The sequence below is a fragment of the Plectrocnemia conspersa genome, unplaced genomic scaffold (assembly GCF_051122295.1).
Source record: "Plectrocnemia conspersa isolate PC_06_02 unplaced genomic scaffold, ASM5112229v1 ptg000002l, whole genome shotgun sequence".
Classification (NCBI taxonomy): domain Eukaryota; kingdom Metazoa; phylum Arthropoda; class Insecta; order Trichoptera; family Polycentropodidae; genus Plectrocnemia; species Plectrocnemia conspersa.
The window spans coordinates 20961745-20989613 of record NW_028277166.1 but is presented as its reverse complement, the minus strand read 5'-3'; the positions used below and the strand labels follow the sequence as shown (position 1 = coordinate 20989613).

General features: G+C 32.4%; 3 protein-coding genes across 11 annotated transcripts; 1 reads left to right on the top strand and 2 right to left on the bottom strand.

Moving 5' to 3' along the window:
* Nucleotides 1–66: 66 nt before the first annotated feature.
* On the bottom strand, nucleotides 67–3124 carry Ssrp (structure specific recognition protein). Of its 2 annotated transcripts, XM_088181820.1 has the most exons (12): nucleotides 3024–3124; nucleotides 2714–2899; nucleotides 2435–2650; nucleotides 2193–2371; nucleotides 1889–2128; nucleotides 1697–1825; nucleotides 1330–1621; nucleotides 1057–1262; nucleotides 875–986; nucleotides 608–805; nucleotides 290–544; nucleotides 67–216 (listed from the first exon to the last, which is right to left on the bottom strand). In XM_088181820.1, exons 1-12 carry the CDS (start codon nucleotides 3072–3074, stop codon nucleotides 130–132), a joined length of 2151 nt encoding a protein of 716 aa, XP_088037946.1. In that variant the 5' UTR covers nucleotides 3075–3124; the 3' UTR covers nucleotides 67–129. The 2 variants fall into 2 exon arrangements, with proteins under 2 accessions (XP_088037946.1, XP_088037945.1); XM_088181819.1 differs by having other exon boundaries at nucleotides 608–986.
* Nucleotides 3125–4719: 1595 nt separating this feature from the next.
* Hip1 (Huntingtin interacting protein 1) lies at nucleotides 4720–23075 on the top strand. 8 transcript variants are annotated; one of them, XM_088204940.1, is made up of 18 exons: nucleotides 4720–4870; nucleotides 16161–16271; nucleotides 16342–16494; nucleotides 16571–16728; nucleotides 16800–16861; nucleotides 16974–17380; nucleotides 17450–17556; nucleotides 17625–17721; nucleotides 17796–17874; nucleotides 19327–19427; nucleotides 19509–19621; nucleotides 19680–19956; nucleotides 20261–20348; nucleotides 20419–20621; nucleotides 21378–22015; nucleotides 22082–22311; nucleotides 22554–22708; nucleotides 22790–23075. In XM_088204940.1, the coding sequence occupies exons 1-18, from the start codon at nucleotides 4787–4789 to the stop codon at nucleotides 22802–22804; spliced, it is 3078 nt and encodes a 1025-aa protein (XP_088061066.1). In that variant the 5' UTR covers nucleotides 4720–4786; the 3' UTR covers nucleotides 22805–23075. The 8 variants fall into 8 exon arrangements, with proteins under 8 accessions (XP_088061066.1, XP_088061034.1, XP_088061083.1 ...); XM_088204908.1 differs by having other exon boundaries at nucleotides 20198–20348; XM_088204957.1 differs by adding an exon at nucleotides 5373–5421 and having other exon boundaries at nucleotides 22554–22845.
* A 424-nt stretch (nucleotides 23076–23499) lies between these two features.
* On the bottom strand, nucleotides 23500–25976 carry LOC148238028 (cold shock domain-containing protein CG9705). Its single transcript, XM_088204969.1, has 3 exons — nucleotides 25813–25976; nucleotides 25377–25499; nucleotides 23500–24456 (listed from the first exon to the last, which is right to left on the bottom strand). The coding sequence occupies exons 1-3, from the start codon at nucleotides 25905–25907 to the stop codon at nucleotides 24303–24305; spliced, it is 372 nt and encodes a 123-aa protein (XP_088061095.1). The 5' UTR covers nucleotides 25908–25976; the 3' UTR covers nucleotides 23500–24302.
* Between the last annotated feature and the right edge of the window lie 1893 nt (nucleotides 25977–27869).

Genomic DNA, 27869 nt, shown 5'->3' with positions numbered 1-27869 from the left:
TATGAAATTTTTCTTTAATGGAAACGTAACTAAAGTCAACAGTTACAAAATCAAACACATTATGAATAAATTTTAGCATTATCTTATTTATTTAAAAAATATGAGATTAAATTAATTATCAACAGTAGTTTAATCGCTATCGTTTTCTTCCTCGCTGACATCTTCTGCAGATTCTTCTTTTTCCGATGAAGACTTTTCTTCTTTCTTGGGTTTTTCCTATTAAAAAAATATATATTAAAAATAGAACAAAAATAAAACGACATATTTTATATTAGATCATCAGTTGAACCTTATTAGTTTTAGGTTTCTTCTCTTCTTCTGCCGACGATGAAGAATCATCACTGATGTATTCTTTGCTTTTATATTCAGTACCGCCACCGGACGACCTCGAAGGCGGAGTATCGACCTTTTTCTTCTTAGGTTTTGAGGCACCGGCATCTTCTTCTCCACTGGAAGCCGCTGCTGCTGGTTTACCGCTCTCTTTATACTCTTTCATTGCAATCGCATACTCGTCTTTAGATTTTTGAGCTTTCTCCTCCCATTTCTGAAGAAATTCATCAAAACATTAGTTATATAAGTACTGTATTATACAGCTAGATATATTTACCGATTTATCCTTCATGTCTCTCCACATTTCGCCGCCCTTTTTGGCAACTTCTGTAATTTTCAAACCGGGATTTTCTTCACAAATCTGTTTACGCGTTTCGTTCAACCAAATCATGAAAGCTGTCGCTGGTCGTTTCGGAGCATTAACGTCCTTCTTCTTCTTGGTCTTAGTCTTCTTCTTGCGTGTAGTTTTTTCAGGCTGATTAAAATACATTAAAATTAAAATTGTTTGCTTATTAATAATAAAAAATAAGACTATATAAATTACAATCGTCTTGGCAGACTTGGGCTTCTTTTTCTTCTTCTTTTTTTGACTTCCGTCTGATCCTTCGCCTCCGGATCCAGATTCAGATTCAGTATCGGTGTGATTAGTGTCATACCTTACAATAAAAATATTGTTTTAGTAATAAAAAGATATTTCTATTACATATGTTAAAAGATTATATATACTCTTCGGCAACGTCGGAATCTTTGTCTTCAGGTTTAAAATCTTCATCTGTGCTCTCGTCGTCGTCTGAATCTCCATCTCCGCCTCCGTCACCGCCGCCGGCTTCTTCGGCGCGCTCTTTAGCTTCAGCCTTAACTCTCGCCAAATAAGCGTCCGGTTCGTTTTCAGCGTCGGAATCACCAAAGTCATCTTTATACGATTGTTTATCCTGAAAATTGATAGAATAATTTAAAAATTCAAGAACGTCAAGTTCGCAGGATATATTAAAAGTTTACCGTTTTGCCAGTATTTTTGACGTGCAACTTTTTAGAAGATATAAAGTCGAATAATTTGCCATATTCTTCCTTTTCTATGCTGCTGAACGTATGGATGGTTCCAGATTTCAATTCGATTTCAAAATCGAACGATCTCGTCGAACCTCCGGATCTTGCAAAATTTACTGAAGTGATCTCTTCGAATCGAATATGTATCGGCGGTTTATGAACGTATATAAAACCCTTTTCTAAGGGATATAACAGTCCAGCTGTAGCTTTATAAGAACAACCGATAGCAGGAGTTCCAGTGTGGCTATAAAGGGAATGAATAACTCATTGTTTAAGTGAAATAAAATTACATATTGAATTATAATAGAAAAATAATCACCCGACAAAATTTCCAGGTCCAGTCAATCGTCTGTTAATAATGACTTTCATTATTTTACCTAAGACTTCATAAGTGGGTCCGGAGAGTTCTTTTGTTATTTTGTCTTCGTATTTTTCTTTTAATTCGGCTCTGTAAAAACAAATAAATATTATGAATATATTTTATTATTAATTTATTTAAAGGCAAACTTACTTTGAAAACGGTAATTCTATAGTGGTTTCTTCCTCTTTTCCGAAAAGTAATACCAAAAAGTGATATCTAGTCTGTCCTTGTTTGATCGGAGGATCTAACGACACCACGAAAAACATTTGTCGCGAATCTTTGTGCGGTAGAAGGAACAGCCGAAGGACGGTGGTCATCGGTATCTTATAATCGAAAGTTTTACCGTGAAGTTGGAAGAACGAGTGGAAAATTTTGATATCGTAACGACCTCTGTAACAATATTACTTATTAATGAAACATTCAAACAAATATCATAATGTATAAACAATCTTACCTAGGAGTGAGGCATTGTAACTCTCTAAATATAGCAATGGCGTCGCCGGATACGGATATAACGCTCGCTTTGGTCATAACTTGCTGATGGAATGAATCTACAGGATCTAAATCACCGGCCATTTCGCTTGTAGGAATATGAAATCGCATCTCCATCAAAGAAACCGGTGTTTCGTCATTCTGAAATTATCATCTGTTAATAAAAGTAGTTGAAGCATGAATATATGCTTATTATTACAATACCTGGTGAAATTCTAGAGTGACTTCATTCTTTCCTGTGTTGCATTGCGATACATTATTCAGTGGAATTTCAAAGGCAGTCCTGCTGCCTACGTTAAAGCTCAATACTGCACCGTTGAACTTGGCCGTGCCCCAATTCCATCCTTTGAGAGACAGTTCTTTTTCTAACATGTCCTTTTCGTAGTTGACTTTGAAGAATTTAGCGACTTTTTCTTGTTCCTAATATAAAAACGGTTAAACACGCGTTTATTTACACACAATAAGTAATAAAACACAACTCACGCCTTCTTTGAATCCACCGAATCTGTGAAGAATTCCGTTTTTTAAGAAGATCCGCAAACCCCACGATCCAACGAATTTTTGAAAGTTAACAAGTTCCATGTCATTAGAAGATATTTGTTCGACTTTGCCGGTTTTGCTGTTTTTGAACACTATGTTTTGATCCGTCATCTTGAGCTTTCCGGGGACCTAGAATGTAATAGATATAGCAAAAGTTGTTAGGTTAGATTGGAACAATGGGTAAAATAGCGCAATTGAGTAAACCATTCATAACAATACTTAAAAATTTAAGCCTATTATAATAATACAATACCATTGATCCCTTCACTTCCGCAGAAATGTCAGAATATTCTAAAAACTCCATGATGGCAGCTGAGAACGCAACTCGAAGCGCGCCTACAGCGCTGCCAGTGTGATGAAATGTTGCCAGACTATGTTGGCAGACACTAATATATGACAACACTACCTCAATACGTCATATGGGGGACATTTGCCCCCCTTGAATTTGGCCAGAAAATTGCATGTCATTTAATGAAATACAATGAATCTTAATTAAATTAAAAAAACGACTACTGATTGACCAACTTTTGCCGGCCTCACCCCTTGGAAAAACCGAAATGACGTCCCTGATTCTAAACCAAAAACATTTGAACTATCCCTCTGAAAAATAATAAACAAAACTGTCACGAATCTATCGCAAAAATATTTTTTTAAATATGTAATTTAGTGAAAATATATCGTAGTACATTTTCACCGGTAAATATATATTTTACTAGTAAAAATATAATTTATATAATGCATCATCTCAGCTTCTTTTAATATTTCTATTTAATTAGGATTCATAATATTTAATTAAAAACCATGCATTTTTCTGGTCAAAATCAAGTTTCAAAATTCAAGATGGATATTTAATTCAAGTTAAAATGAGAATGTACAAGTTATTAGTCCTGAGATATTGCTAGTTGCTGTAGCATAAATAAACAACAAACTTCATAAAATTATAAACATCAATTAAAATAGAAAGTCAAGCTACTAATACCATAACGACGATCAGGCAAAAAAGCAATAAGATAAATTATATACTTAATAATAAAAATTGAAAGAAATAATTACAATTTAATTATTTTGCAACAATTCAACTAACTAGTAAGTGTAGAATCGGAGAGAGTTTTCTTTAAAAAAAAGTGATCTGAAGTATAATTAGATCTTGACATGTTAAACATGTTATGTTTTTCGTATCTCACTTTATTTATTCTTCTGAAATTTTAAAGATTTATTAAATAATGTATAATTTCTTCTTTATTAGAATGTTTAAAATTTAAATTTGTTTTTAGTACCCCCCGCTCTTAAACCTGCGCCATAATCTATGGAAGCCGCGAAGTACGAAAGATTTGGATTTTCTAGGGTAAGGGTCGTTTACAGTTAAATTGTGTAACACCATTCTCTAGAACTAAAAATTATATAATACTTAAATACACTATCGAGGTACAGTGTTTATATTAAATGGTATGTTTTATTTGAATATTATATTGATTCAGAGATACTTGTAGCTGTCATCATTATCGAGGGGTATCTTTTAAAGAGAACATGATTTTTTACCACAATTATTCAGACTCTTATATGTATTTGCATATACTCAAATATTTCAGTTTTAAGAATAAACTATTGTTTATATTAACAATTAAATTAACATAAAATCAATTTTATTCTAGTAAATTAAAAAAGTCGGCATTACACCTAACAACGAAAGCACTATTATTGATACGTCTGTAATACTAATAATTTATTTTTTGAATGTAATTAAAGATTTATATTATCATATGACTTACATTGAGACAATTTAGTTATATATACAAGGAAATGAAAATAATTAATTAGTTTTAATGAAAGTTTTACAGTACAGTTAATAATGTATAACGAGGCTATTATTTTCACTGACAGAAATTGATATTAATATTGATCATATAAATAGAATTGAAATAATTGTTATGTCGGGAAATACATTCGTCACTGTGGCAACACTTACCAGAGTGACAGTCGGTGTCTGCTGTGCGTGCGCGGCGTATAGGCCTGGGTATGTCGTCGCTGTCTCTGTCGCGGGTGCTTCAACCGCGGCGAACCAGCCTCGAGGTCCAGCGAGAGAACTTCGAGAAGCTGCAGGTTATTCTCTATCTACATTATCCGATTAATCGACTCTGTCGCTATTGCAAATCCTCCGCCAACATTCAAAACTGTTTAATTTAACATTGATCGGTTTACCATTTTCCTTTTATCTTATCGCTTTTGTAATCTCGGATACATTGTGTGCATGTTACTTTTTACTATTGAACGATCGTGACCATTTTTATCACAATCGTCGGCAATTAATATCGTATATCTTATCTCGCTATTTATTCTAAACTGGCTTTGAAGACGATCGGATCGAAATGAACCACGTTGACATATATTCAAATTTTGTCGGTGTAAAATATCATCTAGTTAAGTTGATACGTTTATTGCTATCGATTTTTACTCAAGAAGATAAACACGAGAGCCACACTTTACATTATCGTCGTTCTAGAACTGAGCGATTACTTTCTCTCAACAATATATAATGTAAAAAAAATCACGTCTATCGCTATTATTATTATGTAAATTATTATATATAATCATTTTGTTACAGGTTCAGGACGTCATTGCATGCAAATTTCAATATTAAAACAAAATCGGACGTAAAGCTCTTCATACTAACGCTTCCTAGCTAAATTTGTGCATGCTAATATTTATAAATTATAATCTGCGGTGTTGTGATTTATAAACTTAATTTATAATATAAATAGATTCACGACAAAAAAGTGTTTTTTAAATTAATTACAAATTAAATAAGTGAACTATCAACATGGCGAAGATATTATATAGTACTATGGTAAGATAAATAATTTAATTTTGTATTAATTCATCAGTGTATCTCTTATTTGCGCAATCCACATACATCAGATTGTTTTTGTTTTATTTTGTTATTTCAATCATTCGTTTGTCTTTTCTTTGTTTGTGTACTTTATTTTATTGTTAAATAGTACTCTTATATAATACAATTCATAGTGACTAATAATTATAAATCAACTTTAATTGTTAATCACTATAAACAACTTTATGTTGGAATGTTTCGTGGTTATTAATTCATTATTGTTAATTTGAAAAAAGTTGTAGTGAAGATTGAGCTGAAAAAAGTCAAATTTGAAGAAAGCCTGCTCCATAAATTTTTATGGCAAGAGGAATTTTTACTATTAAATATTTTTTTACAATTTATTTTTGTATTTTGTGTTTTTTATTTAATATCTACACAAGCGGTATAAAAATCAATCAGTTGTTTTTCTTGAAATGCTTCTTTCAAATACATTCTGTGAACATGTGAAAATACGAAGTTCCTTATCTTTCATCAATAACTCACTAACTCAATGAATGCTAAGAACGCATCTAGTGTGTTCATTCTCAAATAGCGAAGCGCCAGAGGCGGTTGTTTCTTGAATTTTTGCCTAGTCGCCATTTTAATCAAGAAAGTGAATAAGGCCGTCTAACGTACTTATTTTTTAATATCGATATAAAGATGATCCAATTTTAGTTCCCAAACTTAAAAAAAAAAAATTAAGAATATTTTCGATTTTTTTATTATTAATCGAACATTTGAGTATTTCTAGTCTCTAAAGCTTTTGCAACAGCTGATCTTGATATTTTTTTATACATTTCGGGTGCAATCGATGTTGGTTTTTAGGAGCCCAAACGTTTCAGGCGTTCTTAGCGTAACCCCACAAAAAGATCCAGCGGCTTTAAATCACAGGCCTTACTTTACATCCAACGCTTCCAGTCTCTTCGATTTTTTCACTACATTGCGAATTGTTCGCTTATTAGGACGATGAAATTGACCACAATCTTCCCGTAAATTTCGATACTCAGTTCGTACAGAATTGTTATTTCTGTAGAGCAATTGAGCGGTGGTTATGCATTTTTTTTTGCCAAATTCAGGGAAAAAAATTCTGTTTAGAATCCACGTCAAAAGCAATAAAATCGTGCTGTCGCAGTAGGAAAGCTCATCACCGATCGTAAAGGGCAAAAATTGCCATATGTTGTTATATTAACTATTTTGTTATAATCGAAAGCGACTACAATGGTCGCTTACAAATAGCCACCCGGAAGATATACTTTTGAAGTTGTATCATACATAGGCGGGGTTTATCAGTCAATGACGCCATTTCATTTTTTCCAGAAGGGGGGGGGGGGGCATAAAAATTGGCCAGTCAGTAATCGTTTTTTAATATTTTGATTTCATTAATATTCCAGCGCTCATAACAATGACACGATTATATTGCTTTTGACGAGAATTTTTGACTTCTGAGAAAGGATAATTGTTTTTGCGCCCTCCTCTTACCAAAATTCAGTTTTAATATACTTGAACCAATACTCTCATATCAGAAAACATCTATCATATTTTTAAAACGTACTGTAATATAGAAGTGCAGACTAACCATGGAGAAATATGCAAGACGCAACGCATATTTTTCGCTGAATGATGAGTTGACTTAGTTATATTTTGGGCTTACTAATTATTGTTTTAGAACTTTTATTCAGTTAGGTTTGGGTTTGAACAGCAAATGGACGTTTCGCAACTGGCAAATTGAGTTTTATATATATTTTAGAACAACATATAATTTCACTAGCGCCTATCAGTTAAGTTATATTTTCGCTTTAGAAATATATATCTACTGGTGAAAATATATTTGGACTTCACTAGTGAAAATTAACTTCACCGAAAAATACACATTCACTGTAACATTTATACATCGCATGTAAATAAATAATGATAAGTATGTACATAAATGTATATATTACTATATATGGAAAAGTTAAATTCATATAATTTAAATAAAATACCTGCCAGATAAATTATATTTTCACTGGTAAAAATATATCTACCAGTGATATTATATTCCGATATAATTTTATATTTAAAAAAATATTTTTAAGGTAGATTTAAGACAATTGTTTTAGATTTTCTTTGAGGGATAATCCGAGAATTTTTGGTTTAGAATCAGGGACGTCATTTAAGCCTTTACTAGGTTGGGGGAAAAAGCTGGCTAGTCGGTAGTCGTTTTTTTATATTTCGATTTAATTAAGATTTCTAATATTTCATTGACATGCATTTTGTGGCCAAATTAAAGGCGGGCAAATGACGTCCATGCACACTGCTAGTTTACTTATTTTTCGTACCTAATAGATCATATTTTAAATTATAATAACTGTACTATCGGTCACCACTGATTTTCGTTGGTTTATTGACATCGCTGCCAAGACACGCTAAATAGATAGATGTTCAATGATTCTTGAACTACTTTGCCTCTGGTTTATATCGAGCGAAACCTTTCGCGTTCGTTCACGGTCAATAGCGAATCAACCTCACGGCCACCTCTGTCTTTGGAACCCTTGAACATTTATTTTTTGTGTAAGGATTTGAAGTGAGCGAGAGCATTGACCATGAATTAATAGACGAGAATATTCGTGACCGCATATTGTATAGCAATTTATATATGAATTTGAGCGCGGACGCCTGTGTGGTGTTTTTTCCTAACCGGAAGTTGATACTTGTCGCTGCATCCGGTCGGGCCACCAGCATCCAGACGTCTTTACTTTAGCCGACGCGTCTGTGAAAATAAATAATTGTTTACACGTGTAACATCTATCAAACGATTTATTATCTGCTCACACAGACCATATACTACAACAAATGTCAAATTCATATAGGAAGTTGTCATTTCATCGAATTAAGGATTTTAGTATATGACATTAATTCCGCGAATCGACACTATACTTTGATATTTCCTTAATTATTATGTCAAAAGAAAAATAAAAGTGAGTAGATTAATATAAATCGTTACTATATTGCATATGCTAAACACTTGAGTTAACGATGTTCAGTGAATAAAATCCTTTTTCATTGTCCGATCTTCTCAGGAGTAGGAGCAGGTGGCGATGAGCAGGGTCGAGTTTCAAGCGTCGAGATTGCAGCTGTCGCCATTTTTTTCAAACTATATTACCAAAGAAACGCGAACCCTCGTTCATGCACTCGAAACTCAGTTGTACACATGCACTAAAAATAAACCAGATTATAAACATTGCATCGGAGGATGCTAGAGGGAGAAGGAGTAGGAGACGGAAACCATTGGTATGCTAAGCCCGCGTGTGATTCGAAATTTGACTCTCTCGAATCTTGGAAACACAATACCGTTCTTTGTCTTTGGCCTGGTATCGAACATGAGATTATCCCATTAACGTCCGTTTCGTGACCAAATTCCCTTGGGGGTCAACGTTTGTTCTTGGTCTTGGAGAGAACGCTCGACCCACTGCCGGTTGATAATAATTAAATGTCGCGTGGGAGATTTTTCGAGTTGCAAACGAGCGCATGAGAAAATTGGAAAAGATTTTCTTTCGATATAGTAATGTAGTGTAGTGAAGAAATGTATGTAAAAACTAAAATAAAACGAACCTCATAAAATCGCGATGGATGAATGAGCGTTATTCAAACTGTCTGTAAACAAAGTGACTCAATTCGAATTCATGGTTTATCTCAAATATGATACTCATCGCTATCTGTTGATCACATAAAAATATTATCGAGATAGATTGTACTTTATATTGATTTTTGTTTCTTATGCTTATCATTGGGTTGGATCATAACGATTATAAAAGTGATCCAACATATAAAACAACAACTTATAAAAGATTCCAAGCATTTAAAAAAAACATACAAGTTTAAGGATAAATTCGGATTTTTTTTATTAATCGAATAATGATATTAATTAAATGGTCGCATCTGGACCTCTTGCAGCAGCCGATTCTTTTTCGATGACTTTTTCGTACATTTCCGTTGTTGGTTTTTAGTTGCTCAAATGTTTCGGGCTTATCGGCGTAGACACGAGCGTAATCTCCCATTCGATTTCGTGTAAAAATAATCTGTACCATTGCCTGTTACAGTCTGACCTTCATCTTTGTCAAAAAAATAAAGCCCAATGACGACGCCTGACCACAGTGCGCACTTTTTGGGCATGTGATGGTTTCTCGTGAATTACTTGAATTTTCTTCACTCCATATGCCAAAAATTTGCTTATTAACATACTCAAAGATGTCGAAATGTGTCTCATCAGAGAAGAAGATTTTCGTAAATTCTTCGCTGTTATCTGAATTTTATACGGGTGTATGTGCATGTCCAGATGAAAAATGCGCCAAAGAAAGCCATAAGAAAAGCCAAAATTGCCGCCTTGAATCTGGTTAGAAAAATGCGTCATTTAATTAAATACCATGTATCTTAATTAAATCGAAATATTAAAAAATGAACACTGAATGGCCCCACCCTACAAAAATTTGAAATGTCCCTGATTCTAAACCAAAAAATCTCGGATTATTCCTCAAAGAAAATCTAAAAAAACAATCAAATGTATCCCGAAAATATTTTTTTAAATATGTCATATCACTGAAATCATATTAGAATACAATATCACTAGTAGATAAATATTTTTACCAGTGAAAATATAATTTGTGTATAAGATGTTTAAATATTACAGTGAATGAGTATTTTTCAGTTAAGGTATATTTTCACTAGTGAAGTTCAAATACATTTTCACCAGTAGATATATATTTCTACTAGTGAAAATATAATTTAACTGATAGACGCTAGTGAAATTATATGCTGCTTTAAAAGTCTATGAATCTCAATTTGACAGTTGCGAAACGTCCATTTGCTGTTCAAACCCAAAGCAAACTTAACGAAAGTACTAAAATTAATTATAATTTTAGAAATTTCATTAGGTCAAGTCCAAAATGCAAACTAAGCCAGCACATCTCTCAGGGGTAAATAAGCGGAAGAAGTATAGACAGACGTCTCATCTTGCATATCGCTATTACTACGGACTTCTGAGATTATTGGTCAAAACCGAATTTTGGTCAATAGGAATGCGCAAAAACAATTATCACTTCTCAGGAGTAAAAAATTCACGTCAAAAGCAATAAAATCGTGTCGGCGCCGTCATGATTTTATTGCTTTTGACGTGAATTTTTGACTTCTAAGAAGGGATGATTGTTTTTTGCGCTTTCCTATTGGTCAAAATTCGGCGTAAATGTTCTTCATTCGATTCTCACTTATTGTAAGTCTTAATATGAACGCTAGATAACCGGACGTTTTCACTGCTATGGCGACGGCACTATTTTATTGCTTTTGACGGGGATTTTTGACTTTTGATAAAAGATAATTTTTTTGCGCTCTCTAATTGGTCAAAATTCGGTTTAAATATGCTTCATTAGATTCTCACTTATTATAAGTCGTATTATTGATTTTTAAGTCTTAATATGACACTAGATAACCGAGCGTTTCGGCAAGATTTTATTGCTTTTGACGTGGATTCTAAATAGAGCCCCCGTGAATTTGACCAGAAAAATGCATGTCATATGAAATACCATGAAATGGAAATATTAAAAAAAATTACCATTGGCTGGCCAACTATTGCTCTTTCATGGAAAACCCTGAAATTACGTCTCTGAATTAGATCGCTCTGTATAAATATTATGATTATGATTAGTTTAAATATTATGATTATTTTTATGGAGACTATATAAAACACTATTATGATGTGAGAATGGGAAATTCCTCGCTGCATGGTTCGATGTATATATTGCGTCATTTCCTTAACAAGTACGTAGTTAATTATTAAATTTAAATTGTTACTGAATATTTCTGTTATTGTCAGGTAATAAAAAGGTAGACATATACACTTTGTTAACATTTTCAATTCAAAAGCCATTTACCAGACGGATTCTTCCCGCGTAGCACGTGCTACACATGGCAGGCTTAATTCTAATGAGAAAGAGAGATTACTTTATTTATTAACAGTAACGCTGTAATTACAGTGTGTGCTTAAAAAGGCTGTGTCAATTTCTAATCATGTCGAATACTGCTGAAAGTCTTAATGGATATTAATATGATGTGAGTTTAAATCAGAAGGAAGATCACGATAAGAAAAAAAGGAAAGGCCATCCGTTGCGACTGATGAACTCGAACATCAACGAAGTATTGTAATATGTATAACCACTTGGTATGCGGATCGCAATAATAGGACTTCCGTAAAATAATTTAAAAAGTGACTTCGGGTGACTGGAAATAAAAACTTTAAGAATGAATACTTATAGTAAAAATGTGCAATGTTATAGCTAGACACGTGCTATTCGATTCTAAATAGTGAATGTTTACGACAACTGATGCGGTCATTGAAATATTTTTTGGAATTATATTTGATTCATATAATATCAATTTTGTGGCGCGGCAGATAAAGGGTTAAATAAAATCTACCTTCGCATTTATTCCACTTGAATAAAGGCGAAGGTAAATTATATTTATTTATTGTTAAAAATAATACTCTTGCTACCCTATATTCATATACATAATAAAGTATTCTCTACAGTAGGTCGCAAAAAATTGGTATTTTTTAGTCGCACGATGCACCCTTCCAGTTTTACACGACCAAAGAAACCATTGCTCACAAACAAGTTGTGTTTTATGATAAATATTATGAAGCATAATTTCTGACGTACATTCTTACATACATTAATACGTTATTAGCAGTAGCATACCATATTGTTTATGTGATGCAATTTGTTATGTACGCCAACTTTTCATTTATACATAAACGAGTACTCCACTAATTGAATGACGCAATGCTTCTTGCATTCTTTATATCCACGATAGAAAGTTTGTCAACGTTATACTGGACGAGTGACCTAGGTTATGGTTCAGTTTCTATTTCCTATAAACATAGTTATAATAAATTTAATGATAAACCGCACCAGTAATCTATAAATCAACGCTAGCAAAATCTACAAAGATTATTAACCCTTTCGTTGCCGAAATCTGATTGACATTTGCTACTTTGAATTAGAATTGTCGATTTCTGCGTCGTCTTTGATCAAATAATCGAATACATTTTTGATTACTTTAGCTGTAGAGCATTTACTTAGACGATTTTTTTTCTATACATATATTTTTTCCTCATTATACTATGAGAAGTATTATTATTTTTTATACATCCTGCAAGGATAAGAATTAATTAAGCAATAGGGTCTGAATCCAATACCAGATTTATCATAGTTAATTCATTCAATGTTCATTTCGTGTCTAGATAGCTCTGTTGAGTGATTTTAAAATGGAAGGCTGTTTTTTATAGTGTATAATATATGTAACATTTACTGTCCGTTATTCAATGGAGTTCGCCAGCAGACCGTGTCAAAATAAACTAATTTCAGATTATGCGACCGTTCACCTATTCCGACAGTTGCTAATAATACATACATTAATTTACTGCATGTGTATATTATTCAATTTAAATTCCGTGCAGTATCCTGTTGATGCATAAAGGGACAACTTTATCATAATCATTGCCATTAAGCATTAGGTCTAGGCTTGCCTTGATGTGGTGCGAATGTCATTGAAGAACTATTTCAATGTAATGTCTCAGTATTTTTATTTGAAGAACAGTGAAACTTTTAAACTAATTTCTCCAGCGAAAAATCTATTTTCTAGTCAAAAGCAGGTGCGGTGAGTAAGCATTTCTGTTAATACAGTGGGCGTTGGCGCCAGCTCACATAATACTACGAATTGTTTGTGTATGAAGATATGGAATATTTAAATGAAGCTGTGCTTTTTTTGTTTTTTTATGACAATGGTATTTAAAGAAAAAATTTTTTTAAATGACAGTGATATTTAAAGCAAATAAAATTTTGATCACGATATAATTCTAGTTATACATTTGAATTCGTTCTTCAGAAGCTGGGTAAACACATATTAAGATATATGTTTACTTCGCTTCTTATTTGAACAATGAGTGCGCCAATCGAATGAGATCGAAAACATGTTTTACTCATTAAAATTTGCATTCACAGATTAAACCGTTCAGCGAAATTTTATTCAATTATTACTAGGGTTCTTAATTATTCATATAATAGTTTTTAACTATTCGAATATTAAATAAAAAATGAAAAAAGTATTCGAATATATTCGTAATTTTTTTCTCGGTTTTTACCAATATTAATTTATATAACCATAAGTGTAAAAAATCAATTGATTGCCTGTAAAATATTTTTTAATTAAAAAATAATTACTTTAATTATTCACTAATTACTTTCATAATAATTATAACTTTTTTTATTTTTATAAAATATGCATTAATACAATGCAGTGATGGTCAAAAGGAAAATGCTCAATTTATTATTACATACTTTTTGATCAGGGACGTCGTTTCAGCTTTTTTAAATCATCAGAATTAATTTTAAATACATACATTTATCGATCTTATTATATATAAACAATAGCTAATAATGTTTGGATCGAATTTTATATACATAAAAATCGGATTCGTGTCGGCGTTTGTTTTATGCGGATTTTTATATAAATTAATCACGATTGAATTATTGTACTGATTGAAACAAAATCTTTGCGTATTAAAACAACAAATACAAAAACGTAACAATAACTTCATCAAAATTTGCGACGCACGCCTGTTTTTGAGATGCGCGTTAAACGATAATAAATGGTGAGCCTTTTCAACATTTTATTTCGTTCTGTGAATTTTGGTCATAGTAGAGACGGCCGAAGTTTTGTTGCATTAATATAAATTAAACATATACAATTCAGGTGTCATTATTAGGCAGCTACAATTCAGGTGTCATTTATGAAGAAAAGTCCAGGTTGATCCAAAATGAGCTGTAGCAGAGGAACGTAATTTAGGGGAAGGGGGAGGTTGCGCGCATTCCCCCCCTAAAATTTGGCCAGAAAAATGCATGCGTTTTAATAAAATACAATGAATTTGATTGACATCGAAATATTAAAAAACGATCACTGACTAGCCAGCTTTTGCCCCCCTCCCCTCCTGGATAAAGCTGAACTGACGTATCTGATTCTTAATCAGAAATTCACGGGTTATCCTTCAAAAATAATCTATAAAAAAACAGTCTCGAATCTATCACGATTTTTTTTATAATATGTCATTCCAGTGAAATCATATTGGAATACTTTATCTGGTAGGTGCTAGTAAACTTATAAGGTTTTAACTTTTTTATACGTAGTTATATATACATTTATGAAATGCTATATATAAATGTTACAGTGAATGTATATTTTCATTAGTGAAGTCCAAATACATTTTCACCAGTAGATATACATTTCTACTAGCGAAAATATAATTTAACTTATGGGCGCTAGTGAACATATATGCCGCTCCAAAATATCTATGAAACTCGACTTGACGTTTGCGAAACATACATTTGTTGTTCAAACCCAAACCTAACCTAATGAAAGTTCTAAAGCTAATTATAGTTTTAGAACTTTCATTATGTCAAGTCCAAGATACAAACTAAGCCAACATAACTCATGGGAAAATAAGCGGAAGAAGTACAGACAGACGTCGCATCTCGCATATTATTCCATAATTTAGAACACTGTTTTAAAGATACGAGTATATTCAAACCGAATTTTGATCTTTTTATGACAATATTACGACTTACAATTAAGTGAGAATCGAATGAAGAACATATAAACCAAATTTTGAACAATAGGAAAGCGCAAAAACAATTATCACTTCTCAGAAGTCAAAAATTCACGTCAAAAGCAATAACATCGTGTCGGCGCCGTTGCAGTGGGAACGCTTCCACTTCCCACTGTGACGACGACGGCACAATTTTGTTGCTTTTGACGTGGATATTTGACTTCTGAGAAGGGATTTTTCGCGCTTTCCTATTGGTCAAAATTTGGTTTATATGTTCTTCATTTTCCTTCTCACTTATTGTACATCGTAATATTGTAATAAAAAGGTTTAATATGAACGCTGGATAGCTGAGCACTTCCAGTGCGATAGTGACGGCACGATTTTATCGCTTTTGACGAGGATTCTAAACAGCGACGTCAATTGGGTGGGGTGGGGGGCAGCTGGGGGAATTTTTGAGTAATTGGTGAATGCGCTGATTCTAACGCAATGTGTTATGATTGCGTCAAGACCGCCGCCCTGGTTTAAATAAATAAAGCACAATGATTTAGCGTGTCTATTGATTCATATATACCCATAAAGAAGTGCATGTTATACTGTTTCTAATTGACATATTTAAAAAACACAATTAGTTACTAACATCTAGTAATACAAACGGTTACTGCATCTATACTATTTTTACGAGTTTTCTCACTTTTATTTAACATAATTTAAATCATTACTATAGATATAGATAATATAACATTTTTATTTTTGCATGCACCTTCATGGTCTTTTGTTTTTGGTGAGATTTTTATTTTTGATATTTTTAATTTTGCTTTTTATAATTAGTTTTGCTATTTTTCATATAAAAAACTATGCATTTTATTTATGAAATACTTTATTTGTTATTTTAGAATCAGAGTATAAATAAGGCAGTTAACTCATTAGAAACACCAGTCAAAGAGAAACATGTTAGAAGTACAATCATTGGTACTTTTTATGAAAAGGGTGCTAGCACTTTTTGGGTAATTATTATAAATTTATAAAGGATTTAATAAATTGTTTGATTATTATTGATATTCATTAAAATTGTAGATTGTGGCTCAAAGGCTACCACTGGAAGAGAACAGAATTGTTGCATGGAAGTTTTGCCATGTTCTTCATAAAGTGCTGCGCGAAGGACATTACAATTGTTTACAACAATCGCAACGCCATAAAGAGTTGCTCAAAAACTTAGGTAAATTATGGGTGAGTATTTTTATTGCTATTTTTTTTATATTAAGCCACAATTTTATATGAACTTATGCTTATATTAATTGATTAGGTTCATCTTAAAGACGGATACGGTAAATTGATACAACTCTACACCACACTATTGATCACAAAGATAAATTTCCATGAGCGTAATCCTAACTTTCCTGGAAACTTACAACTCACCAGTGAAGAGTTGACGGCAATCGGCGGAAATGATATCAATAATTAGTATATATTTTTTAAATTGATAATAATTCAGATACTTGTTTGATCCTTTTAATGAATATTTTATTTTCTAGTTTTCAATTGACAGTTGAAATGTTTGACTATTTGGATGATGTGCTAGCTTTGCAAGGTGCAAGTAAGTATACTATGAATTGAGATATCATAAAGTAAAGGCTTTAAAAGAAAAATCTTTTACTTTTAGGAACAATTTTAGAAATTTAGTAAATATTAAGCATTATATTTTGCAGTATTCAATCTGTTCGAGCACACCAGTTCCATGACCAGCTCTGGACAGTGTCGATTGGCTCCGCTCATACCCTGCATACAAGATTCCAATCAACTCTATGACTTTTCCGTGAAGCTCTTATTCAAGCTACATACTATGCTACCTTCCGACACGCTCTCTGGACATCGTGATAGATTCTTGAAGCAATTCAAGCTCTTGAAGAAGTTTTACACAAGCACTGACAACATGCAGTATTTCAAAAACTTGATAAGCTCGCCATCGCTGCCGGAATTTCCGCCAAACTTTTTGATTCAGAGCGAGCTCACATTATATAGGCCGCCGGTCGTTGTTTTACCGCCTGAAGAGCAGTTTGATGGAGAAGCAGAGATGATAGCTAACTTGATCGACACATCGGATAACGGCAGTCAGGTGCTTATTTAATACCACACATTGACATCAATATTGATTTATTGAGTTAAAAATAGTTTTTAATTTTAGATTGTAAACATGGATATTCCCGATCATAATGGCACTCAAGGATCTGCTTCCACGGCTGAATTTCGAGATGTCATCGATAATCTACAGACTGAAATCACTAGACTGAGGTATGATTTTATAAATATGATATGAATAATATTTTTATATTAGATTATCTTTTGTAACATTTGTTTAGGAATGAAAAAGAAGGCATTATATCGGAGTTTAGGGCAACTGTAGCTTCTATGAATGATCAGATAATGTTAATGGAGAATAAAAATGCATTGGCTAGAGTAAGCTTTTTATTAATTATGAAACAATGAAACATTATTAATAATACGTTATTTTATCAATTGATTTTTTTTAGTTGGAGATGGAAAAATTTAAGGAACAGTATCATGAGTTACAAGCTCAATTGAGTCAACCTGTTACACCCGTTGTTGACCGTTAGTATTATTTTATTGTTAACTACTAACATATGTATGTATCAGTGGCGTGCGGTAGATGCGGCGCATGCCTTGGGTTTGTAAGACGATTCTAAAAATTAAATATTTAACATTTAATCATTTTTTTAATTTACGTAATTATGAAACGTAATCGCTCAGAAAATCGGCTATAGACAACCATACCGAGGAAACGGCTAAAGCCGACTGCAGAGCGATTTGGCTGGCTGGTAGTCCATATGCGTGCGCCATGAACTGCTTATCAGGAATTGAATTGGTCGGGCATGCGCACTAGCACTTCACCCGTTACTCGTGCTCATGTTTACATTCGCCCGTCATCAAGCGTTTATGCGGTTGAGGTTTTTAATCTCTCTATTTCTCCGGGCTTACGGCCTTCATGTCTCACAGTGGAGCTGCCGACTTCCCAAACCAATAAAATGGGGTGGTGTGAAATTTTATTTTTCAAGTGAAATAAAAAAAATTGTGGAATTTTTGAATAACAAAAAAGAAGATTTTGACTCATTATGGGACAAAGTCAATGTTGAAGAATTACATAGATAAAGAAATCATGATGATAATATAGAAGGTCTAAAATTGAGGTATAAAGCTCGATATTTCGAAATACTTGAAACAATTTCCTCGAGTACTACCGATCGTTTTAAAGATATTGAGAATTTAAAATTTATGGCTCTTTTAAACGTGACTAAATTAAGGAACACGAAAAGAATTTTCCACAACCACTTTTTATATCACTTCAATACTTGTATTGGACATTTTTTAATTTTATGAGGTTGAAAAGTGAATTTATTTATATTCGTAACCAGAGTTCTATTTAAAACCTATAAATTGCATTAATAATGTGATTATTAAAAATGAACTAAAATATATTTTAATGGAAGTATTCAATTTAATAAAATTAATTTTTATCATACCGGCGAAAATTGCTTCTGTAGAAAGATAATTTTCTACAATAGAAAGAATAAAAACATTCACTAGAAATAGTCAAAGTGAGAATACATTGTCAGCAATTATATTAATATCAATAAAAAAAAACTTTTAGACAAATTAATGAAAGACAATATATTATATGATGCAAAAAATAAATTCCGGCCTAAGTGAGGCCGTTGCATCAGGGCCTTGAGAAATGAAAAGCGCGCGAATTGTGTTGACACGGTGCCCTTCACTAAGGAGCGGTAGCGCTGCCCCCTGAGAGCCGTGACCGACGCACCCTGACTGTCGATATGCACGGGAGTTGCGCCGAAGGCGCGAGGCCCACGCATCTCAATATTCACCCCTCAGCAACAATATGTTTATCAAATAAAGAAAATAAATTTAAAAATATAGTTTTTGTTCCCCCCCCCCACCTCTGATCTCAAGCCCTGTTACAAAAGTCACCGCAAGCCACTGGTATGTATGTATATAATATGTATGACGATTTTTATTACTATACCGTAGAAGTTGCTGAAGAAAAAGTTAAAGTGATCGAAGAAAAATACGGAACGCTAAAGTCAGCATATTTGCCAATGAGAGATGAACATATAAAGTTGTTGCGACAGGTGTGTATATACATATTATTTAAAAATAACAATTTTATTGTGTACACATGAAGAGATAACTATACATTAATTTATTTAAAGCACGCCGAGACAGTAAAACAAGTTGGTATACTGAAGAAGTTAACGACCGAACAAGAGCTTAAATCTGAAACGATGCAAACCACTATAAACCAATTGAACCGAGAGCTTTCCAAGTATTTTAACCGTTCATCTAATAGTAATTGAAATGTAAATAACAATGTGATTTTTCAGAATAACAGAGACACATGTGCAAAGTTCAAAATCAGAGGTTGATCTGGCTAAACAAGAAGTTTTGATTCTCAAAGAAAAATTCGACCAGGAACGGGATAAACTTAACAATGACTTAATTCAAAGATTAAACGAACTTAAAAATGTTAAAAACGAGATGGAAGTATTGATAAAGAAGTACGAAACTGAAAAGACAGAAATGATGAACTCGTGTGAAAAGGCTCACCAAGTCGCGGACGAATTAAAACAAGACATTGAATCGTTAAAGACGGAGAAACAGGTATTGTTATATTATTAAGTTTTATGCATACTAATAATTGCCATATATTATTTTTAATATCACTGCCAATGCATGACAAATTTTATTCTTGCGTTATTATATTATAACTAATCTTATTTTCTTTTTGCATGATTACATTTACTTATTGCATGATTTCAACGGACTCGGACACATTAAAAATCACTGCCTGGTTTGACACCGTTATTCTACCATTATTTTCGTTTTTGTGTCGTTTTATCAGAATATGTCGAATAGATTGGATTGGTGTAACAATGAAAAGATAAATATGGAATGTGATTTGCAGGATCTGCTGCAACAAAAACAAGTAACCGAAGACTCATTGGAACAGTTCACGGAAAAAGTTACAACATTGGAAAAGGATTTGAATGACGGTATTGTTAAACTTATATTTGTCACTTATTTGGATGTAATGAATAACGATAGTGTTATTTATTTTAATAGAAAGAGATAAAGTAACTGTCGTTCTATGGTCTTTGATGAGATGTGGAATAAAATCGGCTTCGGAGATAATTAAGTGTACGATTGACGAGTTTGAAAATCCGGCTATATCTTCGCTGCAATGTGGACCCGATTATTTTAGATCTTTGCTGCCGTTAACTGAAGACGCTCTGAAAAATTTTGAATCATCGTTAAAAGATCTCGAGGTAAGGTATTGCCATTGATAAACTTACAGTTCTCAAGGGTTTTATCATAGATATTGAATAGCTTCAGTAAGATTTATTTATTTATTGTAAATCTTCCATTGCAATTTGACAGTCGTTAGCCCAATGCGTTACAACGGGGTAAATACAGCAATTACTAAGTAAGTAGTGATATACTAGAACTAAATCAAAGTCTGTAAATCAGTGACATTTATATTAATAATTTTAAATTATTATTATAGTTTATAATCAATAGATGTTATAACCTAGCTCGATTTATTTTATTTATTCATCTGTGAGATTAGGAAAATCTAGGAAAACCTAATCCTTGATGATCAATCATAATTGTAATTATATAATTATCACTCATTTCGATTTCTCAGACACGAAAGAAAAAAACACGATCATTATAGATTAGGTTTTCCTTATCTCATGATAAATAATTAAAATTATGTTGCATATGAGTTATGTGACATCTATTAATTTTAAGCTGTAATAATAATTTATAATTAATAAAATAGATGTCACTAATTTAGACTGATTTCGGTCTGGTGTCTACTTATAGGCGTTGATTGTGTTTATCCCGTTGTAACATATTGGGGTGATGCCTGTCATGTTACAATGGCAGATTTACAATATATAAATATAAATTAAGAAGAGTTTTTTCAATGTGTATATTCTACTAAAATGAAGGAAATCTGAGCTGTAATGATTGATTTTTACAATTATAGAATTGATTCAAATAAAATAAATTTTCAGATGAATAGAACTCCAACTGAGAATGTAGCTGTTCGAACAGTCAAAATGGCACACTTGTTGAGCTCTGTCATAATTCAAGGAGTTGCGTTGTCCAATACGTCTAAAGATATAGTGTTTGGTGAACGTATCGCTCAGGAGTGCAAAAATCTCGCTAACGTAACTGCGGCATGTATCGGATACGTTGAATTGTTGGATTCGGATCCTAAGAAAGTCAATCTAGAGATGTCGGAGCAGCGAATAAAGGCAATCAGAGATTTGGTCGAGTCGATAGCGAAGCTGGCTGGAAGCGTTGGCGGACAAGACATAGTCGATTCGAGCGATTCGGTAGAATCCGAATTGGCCAACATGGACAAGACTATAGAAGAAGCCGAGAAAAAAATTGAGGAAATGTTAAGAGCGAGTCGTGCTGCAGATTCTGGAGTAAAGTTGGAAGTGAACGGAAAGATCCTCGACGCTTGCACAAGTTTGATGGCTGCCGTGAAGGAGCTGGTGAAGAAAGCGCGCGATCTTCAAGCCGAAGTTGTGTCACAGGGCAAAGGTAGCAATACGACCAAAGAGTTCTATAAAAGAAACCATCAATGGACTGACGGTTTGATATCTGCTGCTAAGGCGGTAGCGTTGGGAGCAAATTTATTGTTGTAAGTTTCATATTCTATATATTGTTATTTTATGGAATGAATTTACTACGATTTTTGTGTTTATAGAGGTTCTGCTGATAAGCTCGTAACCGGTGATGGTAAATTGGAACATGTCATGGTAGCTTCGCAAGAGATTGCCGCTAGTACGGCTCAGTTGGTTGTGGCGTCTCGAGTGAGAGCAGCAAGAGGATCTTCTCGCCTACAAGCTCTATCTGTGGCTTCCCGAGCAGTTTCTAGTGCCACTGGTGCTGTTATCGCTACTGCTAAGTCGTGCTCTCAGCTTGTGGAAGATACTGGTAAGTGCAATATGTTATATAATAATGAATGCGGTCCATAAGTCAGATCTAGATACATTTTAGTATCTAAAAACGAATTTTTCATACTATATATGGTAAATAATGTCAACGTAAATTTTACATAAATACTTATCAGTTTATCTAAATGTATTGTAAATGTCTAATATTGATTTTAGATATTGTATAAAATCACTTTGCTAATTATAATATAATAGGAACTTAATAGCAAATATTGTTTTTAGAAATCGATATTAGCGGAGTTTCGCTACAAGCTGGAAGAAGGATGGAGATGGAATCGCAAGTGAGAGTATTGGAATTGGAACAAGCTTTAGCGACGGAACGTTTGAAACTCTCCGCTCTTCGTCGTACTAATTACAGACTCGCTGATTCAGATATAGTAAACCAAAATTTGCAAAAATAAAATCTCACCACTAAATACATTTTTATATTATACAAATAACACTTTATTATGTTTCAGCCTAATCGATCGTAATTATTAACATACATAACGAAAATTCTGTGCAATAATATTATTATATAAAAAAAACACCATTACACTATATATTTATACTGTAGTATAATAAATTTTTCATGGTATTAATCCATCCGAATGCACCAAATGCAGTTTTGTGATTAAAACGGGTAAACCTGAGGAGGAATTCTGCATGCCGTTCGATCAGGTCGTCTAATTATCGTATTAACCCTGCATGTTTTTGTAGCTTTTTAATATACTACATAATTAACATATGCACACTCATATCAAAGATTAATTATTATTAACGAATAATCTAATTTTCATAGTTGATAAATCATTCCAATGTATCGACTGGTTATATTTATATTCATAGGGTATTTTTTATATAAACCGATTATACTTAAATCGCATACCAGTAACATTCATCACATAGATATTTTTCTATCGATTATCGATCTTTTGTAGGAAGTCGTCGTTTATTACCAATTTCGTTACTTTATATAGAATATGTATTTTTAATCGTGGGTAATTTATAATTATCACATTGTATTTGTATGAAATTTATATTATATATTATAATAATATATGAAAATGTTTTTAAATGTATTAGACACTGTTTGTATTAAATATAAAATTTTTGTTACTAATAAATTGTGTTTTTTAATTTAATTTAGGGATAAGGAGATTTTAATAGGTTTATAAAAATACACTAATTAAATAAAATGTATATATTTAAACAAATTTATGGCAATTTTATAGGACATTCTTGTCTCAAAAAGCTTATTGTACATATTATTTTAAATACAATATATACAATAGTAATGAACCCAATGCTAATTTGAAAAAATCATGAGTAAAAAAATAAAGAAGGAATCTATAAGTACACTTTAACATTTAGTTTTCAACACTAGAAACGTCTATATTATTACAATTAATGACTTATTAGCAATAATTAACCTTTATTGAACACAGGAGCAATTACGCTAAGGTATTGCAGTTCATATATTGGTTTTGGCCGCGCGTGGAAAACTAACGTTTACGTATTTTTTTAAAGAATAACAAATCAACAGTGTATATAATACACGCAATTAATAGAACTTACGTATAATCAGATAAGACGTATAAATACGACGTTAGTATGTATGTTGTTCGAGTATACGTATGTTTCGAAAATAAATGCTGGAGTTGTATGATCTCATTTGTAATACTACAATTAAAAAGAATTGCATAAAACAAAACTTCAATCTAAAGTCTTATATCGGAATGAGATTTAGAAATGCTTTTCTAAAGATTTGCAAATTATGAAACAAACATCTATTAGCGTGCATAATTAAATAAAAATATATTAATTATTACAAAAATATATCCAGAAAATTAAGTTTCGATGTGTCGTAATAGTAAATTAGGCCTTCACTGTGTTCTAAAAATATAAACCTATGCAACCAAAAGTATGGCGTTTAACGACAGCAAACGAAGGACGTCAATTTGATAGTAAATGCACGCTGCGATTGTCGATTTATACTATCGGCTGGTCCCACTTGAGATGCTTCTCGGGAGTCAGGTGTACGATGAAGACCGACACGGCTTGGTATTTTTCGAATTTAGGAGGAATCGGACAAAGACGGTATCTGACTTCGTCTCCTGGAAGAGGGACGTATTCACCTTCGACGCTGAAACGATAATAATAAAACAATTAATTATATAAATAGTTTTTATTTCTAAATTCCCATTAAGAAATATATATTATATTTTATTTGACCAGACTATAGTTTAAGATACTATTAAATTTATTTGTAAATATATATAAAAATAAAATATATTTTAGATGTCAATTAATTAGGTTTCAATTTTGACTTAATCGACCATTGATAAAATAATTTTAACAGAAGACAACATTTTTGATTATTATTCCTTTCAGTTCAAGTCTTTTAACTTTGTGTTGCGCGAAATACTCGCTAAACTCCTAGTCATGAAGCAGGTGGCGAAAAAATGACCAGTCAATTAAGTGCTAAAATAATGCAAGGTTGAATATTTCTATCGCGTTGTTTTTTTGTGTAATAAACACACTCAAAACTGATTTCTTCATTGCATATGAAAATAACCTTTCATTTGCCACAATCGTATCGGTTAAATGATATTTTTGAACTTTCAATTCATTCTTATAAATTTGTGACTCACATTAAATTTGTAAACACAGTAAGTCAATTATGCTTTACTTTGATTTACATCAAATATGTGCATCAAATAATCAATATCATATAATTATATAATAAAAAAAATATTTTAAAGTTGTTACTCGAATTTGATGATTATACTATAGTAAATATTGTCCAAAGACACAACAACCAAATACATTATGGACAATTGCAATAAATCTTTCACAGAGATAAAATCCGTTTAGCAAGAATGTTAACAGACAAATAAGAATATGAATATCATTATACTCAATATTTTTTTGTTTAAGCTAATGATTATACTTATGATCTTTGTAATTTACGTAGAAATGTCATAAAATTGTATTTAGTTTAAAATGTTGTTATTGCGAATTAGTTAAAAAGTTTAAGATGGGGTAAATAAACGAATAACTTACTCCGATATGTGAACGAAGATATCTTCGCCACCTCTATCAGGTGTAATAAAGCCATGTCCTCTCGCTCTGCAGAACGACTTAATCAAACCATTGTCCTGAGGATTGCCGAGCGCTCTTTCTGACCTGAAGTGATAATATCATATTTTTCAATATAAACATATTAAGACGATTCTAAATGTCGTTTTTGAGTCAGCAAAAAAAGTTGGCCGCCATTTTTTTCATGCAGTCAAAAGCCGATGTCATCAAATTTTAAGTGCTGAAAGCTAAATATAGGTCATGTTTACATTGAGTTAAAACTCGCGTGTAAGTCAAATCATAAGTCATAAGCTTATTCGTATGTTACTTAAAGTAGTCATATTGAAGCATGACAACAATTTTACTGTAAGATTTTGAGCATATTTTTAAGTATTTTCAAGGTAAAGTTTATGCGTTTTACGTGGAAGCTGTGCGTGTCCTTCTAGTGATGATGGGACTCGGCAATTGTAACTGCTGGCGCGGCGAACCCATGTTTGTTAGATCGCAGTTCGACATTTTCGTTCCGCTTTCGCTCTCAACTTCGCCCTCCTTGTCCTTGCGACTTGTTCTGATTCCCACGGGAACTAGGCACCATAAATTCCGGCCATATCCGATTGCATTAATATTTTTTATTAAAAATTAAAAATTTAACATTACGAGTAAAACTGTTTAAATATTGTTAAATTACATTATTAATTACAATATACAGTAATTTATATATATTTTTAATATCATTCCAAAAAACATTAAAACAAAATAATATAAAGTACAAATTTAACTATAAAATGATCATTGAATAAATTCATCTCAGCTGTACAACTACTCTAGGTACTTATCACAAGATATTTAAAAAAGTGTTCATCATTCATCATCCTCACAATAGTAATATTTTTATGTTAAAATACGACCAGTCATCGGATTGTTTGAATTTGGCCAAAGCTACTTTGGACAAATGATACACCCTGCCGTTGATGAATTTAGATTTAAAATAAATAATACATTTTATAACTTCGACTTCTGTTATCTAAAAATAATTATATTTAGAGCAGAAATTTACTTCACCATTTCAATCGATTGATTGTTTTTGACTAATGCAAAGTTGAATCATTTTTATTATAAAATGGTTTTAAACTGATCCCTCTTTTCAAATTAGTGTGCGACATAAATGTCCAGGTCATTATACTATCAAAATTATAGTCGATTTGGAATCAGACTAATCGCGTTTTGCATACAAAGTGATAAAAGGGCATATTTGCATATTATATATAATCTGATCAGAACCGTCTCTGGTGAGTGCAGGGTCATGCGCAAGATATCGATATTAGGCGCCTCTTTTGGGCTGACGACGTAGGCGACCGTCCGTATTTCCCGCCCTTCGGACCGCCTCTAGACGTAGACAAACGTTAAGGATTGATTCATAGAAATGAAACATTCAAGTTGTTCTGGTCGTTGTTTCTTTTACACAAAGAGTTCCAAGGGTCCTGCTAATAGGCGATAGAGTTTTGCTATAGTCCGAGGACGGCTTTGTCTATGTATATGAATTTTATAAAGACACATCAAGCTTGAGACGACAAAACCGAACGCGTAATATGGTTTTCATCATGTTTTTTTAGAGAACTAAAATATCGCTATATGAAGTGTAAACATATTCATATTTTGTAAAAAACATATTTTTAACATCTGTTTTTATTGAATATTTACTTTGAGCGTGGGGCCATACGCGAGTGAATCGGTTGAGTATGCTCAGAGCCGGCCCAAATTCTGAATATATAGAAGTATTACAATATTTCAAAAGTTCATCTATTTTTGCGAATAAGAATTTCCTGGCGTCTAAGCTACATTAGAAATATCATAACGTAGATAAAGTTGTGGTCGAATTTTGGGAAAGCATAGCTATTAACAGTTTATAAAATCTAAGCATGTACAATATATCATAGTTATGAACGAGAAAGTATTACAGCGGCTATTTTATTTGACTACCGTGGAGCAACGGGGTACACTGGCAAGACTAAAAAATTGGCGGCGAGATTAACTAACTTTATTTGGCGACGGGACGGGAGAAAGACATGTCGATTGGTGAGTAATTATAATAGTTTTTTCTTCAATCGTGCAATTTTATGTAACAGCAAATGTATGAGACCTATATATTGTAATAATCACGTTAACCATATGTTTATTAATAAAATACTACTGCAGCGGCTCAATCTAATAATTGCCACCCGTCACTATCCGTCGCCAAAATATGTAATAAAAGTGTAATATATTTGTTATTTTAAAATACTCTATCGCTTACTTACTGTTAACACCCTACCGCTGCTATCAATTTTAATGGTAATCTCTTGGTTTATAACTCTAGCTATTCAAGAACTAGAAACCAGAGAAAACATACATATGCAAGTAGAGTATATTTTATTATAAAAAACATAGATTACTTATATTCTAAATATAATGTTATACATAAATTATAAGTATGATAAT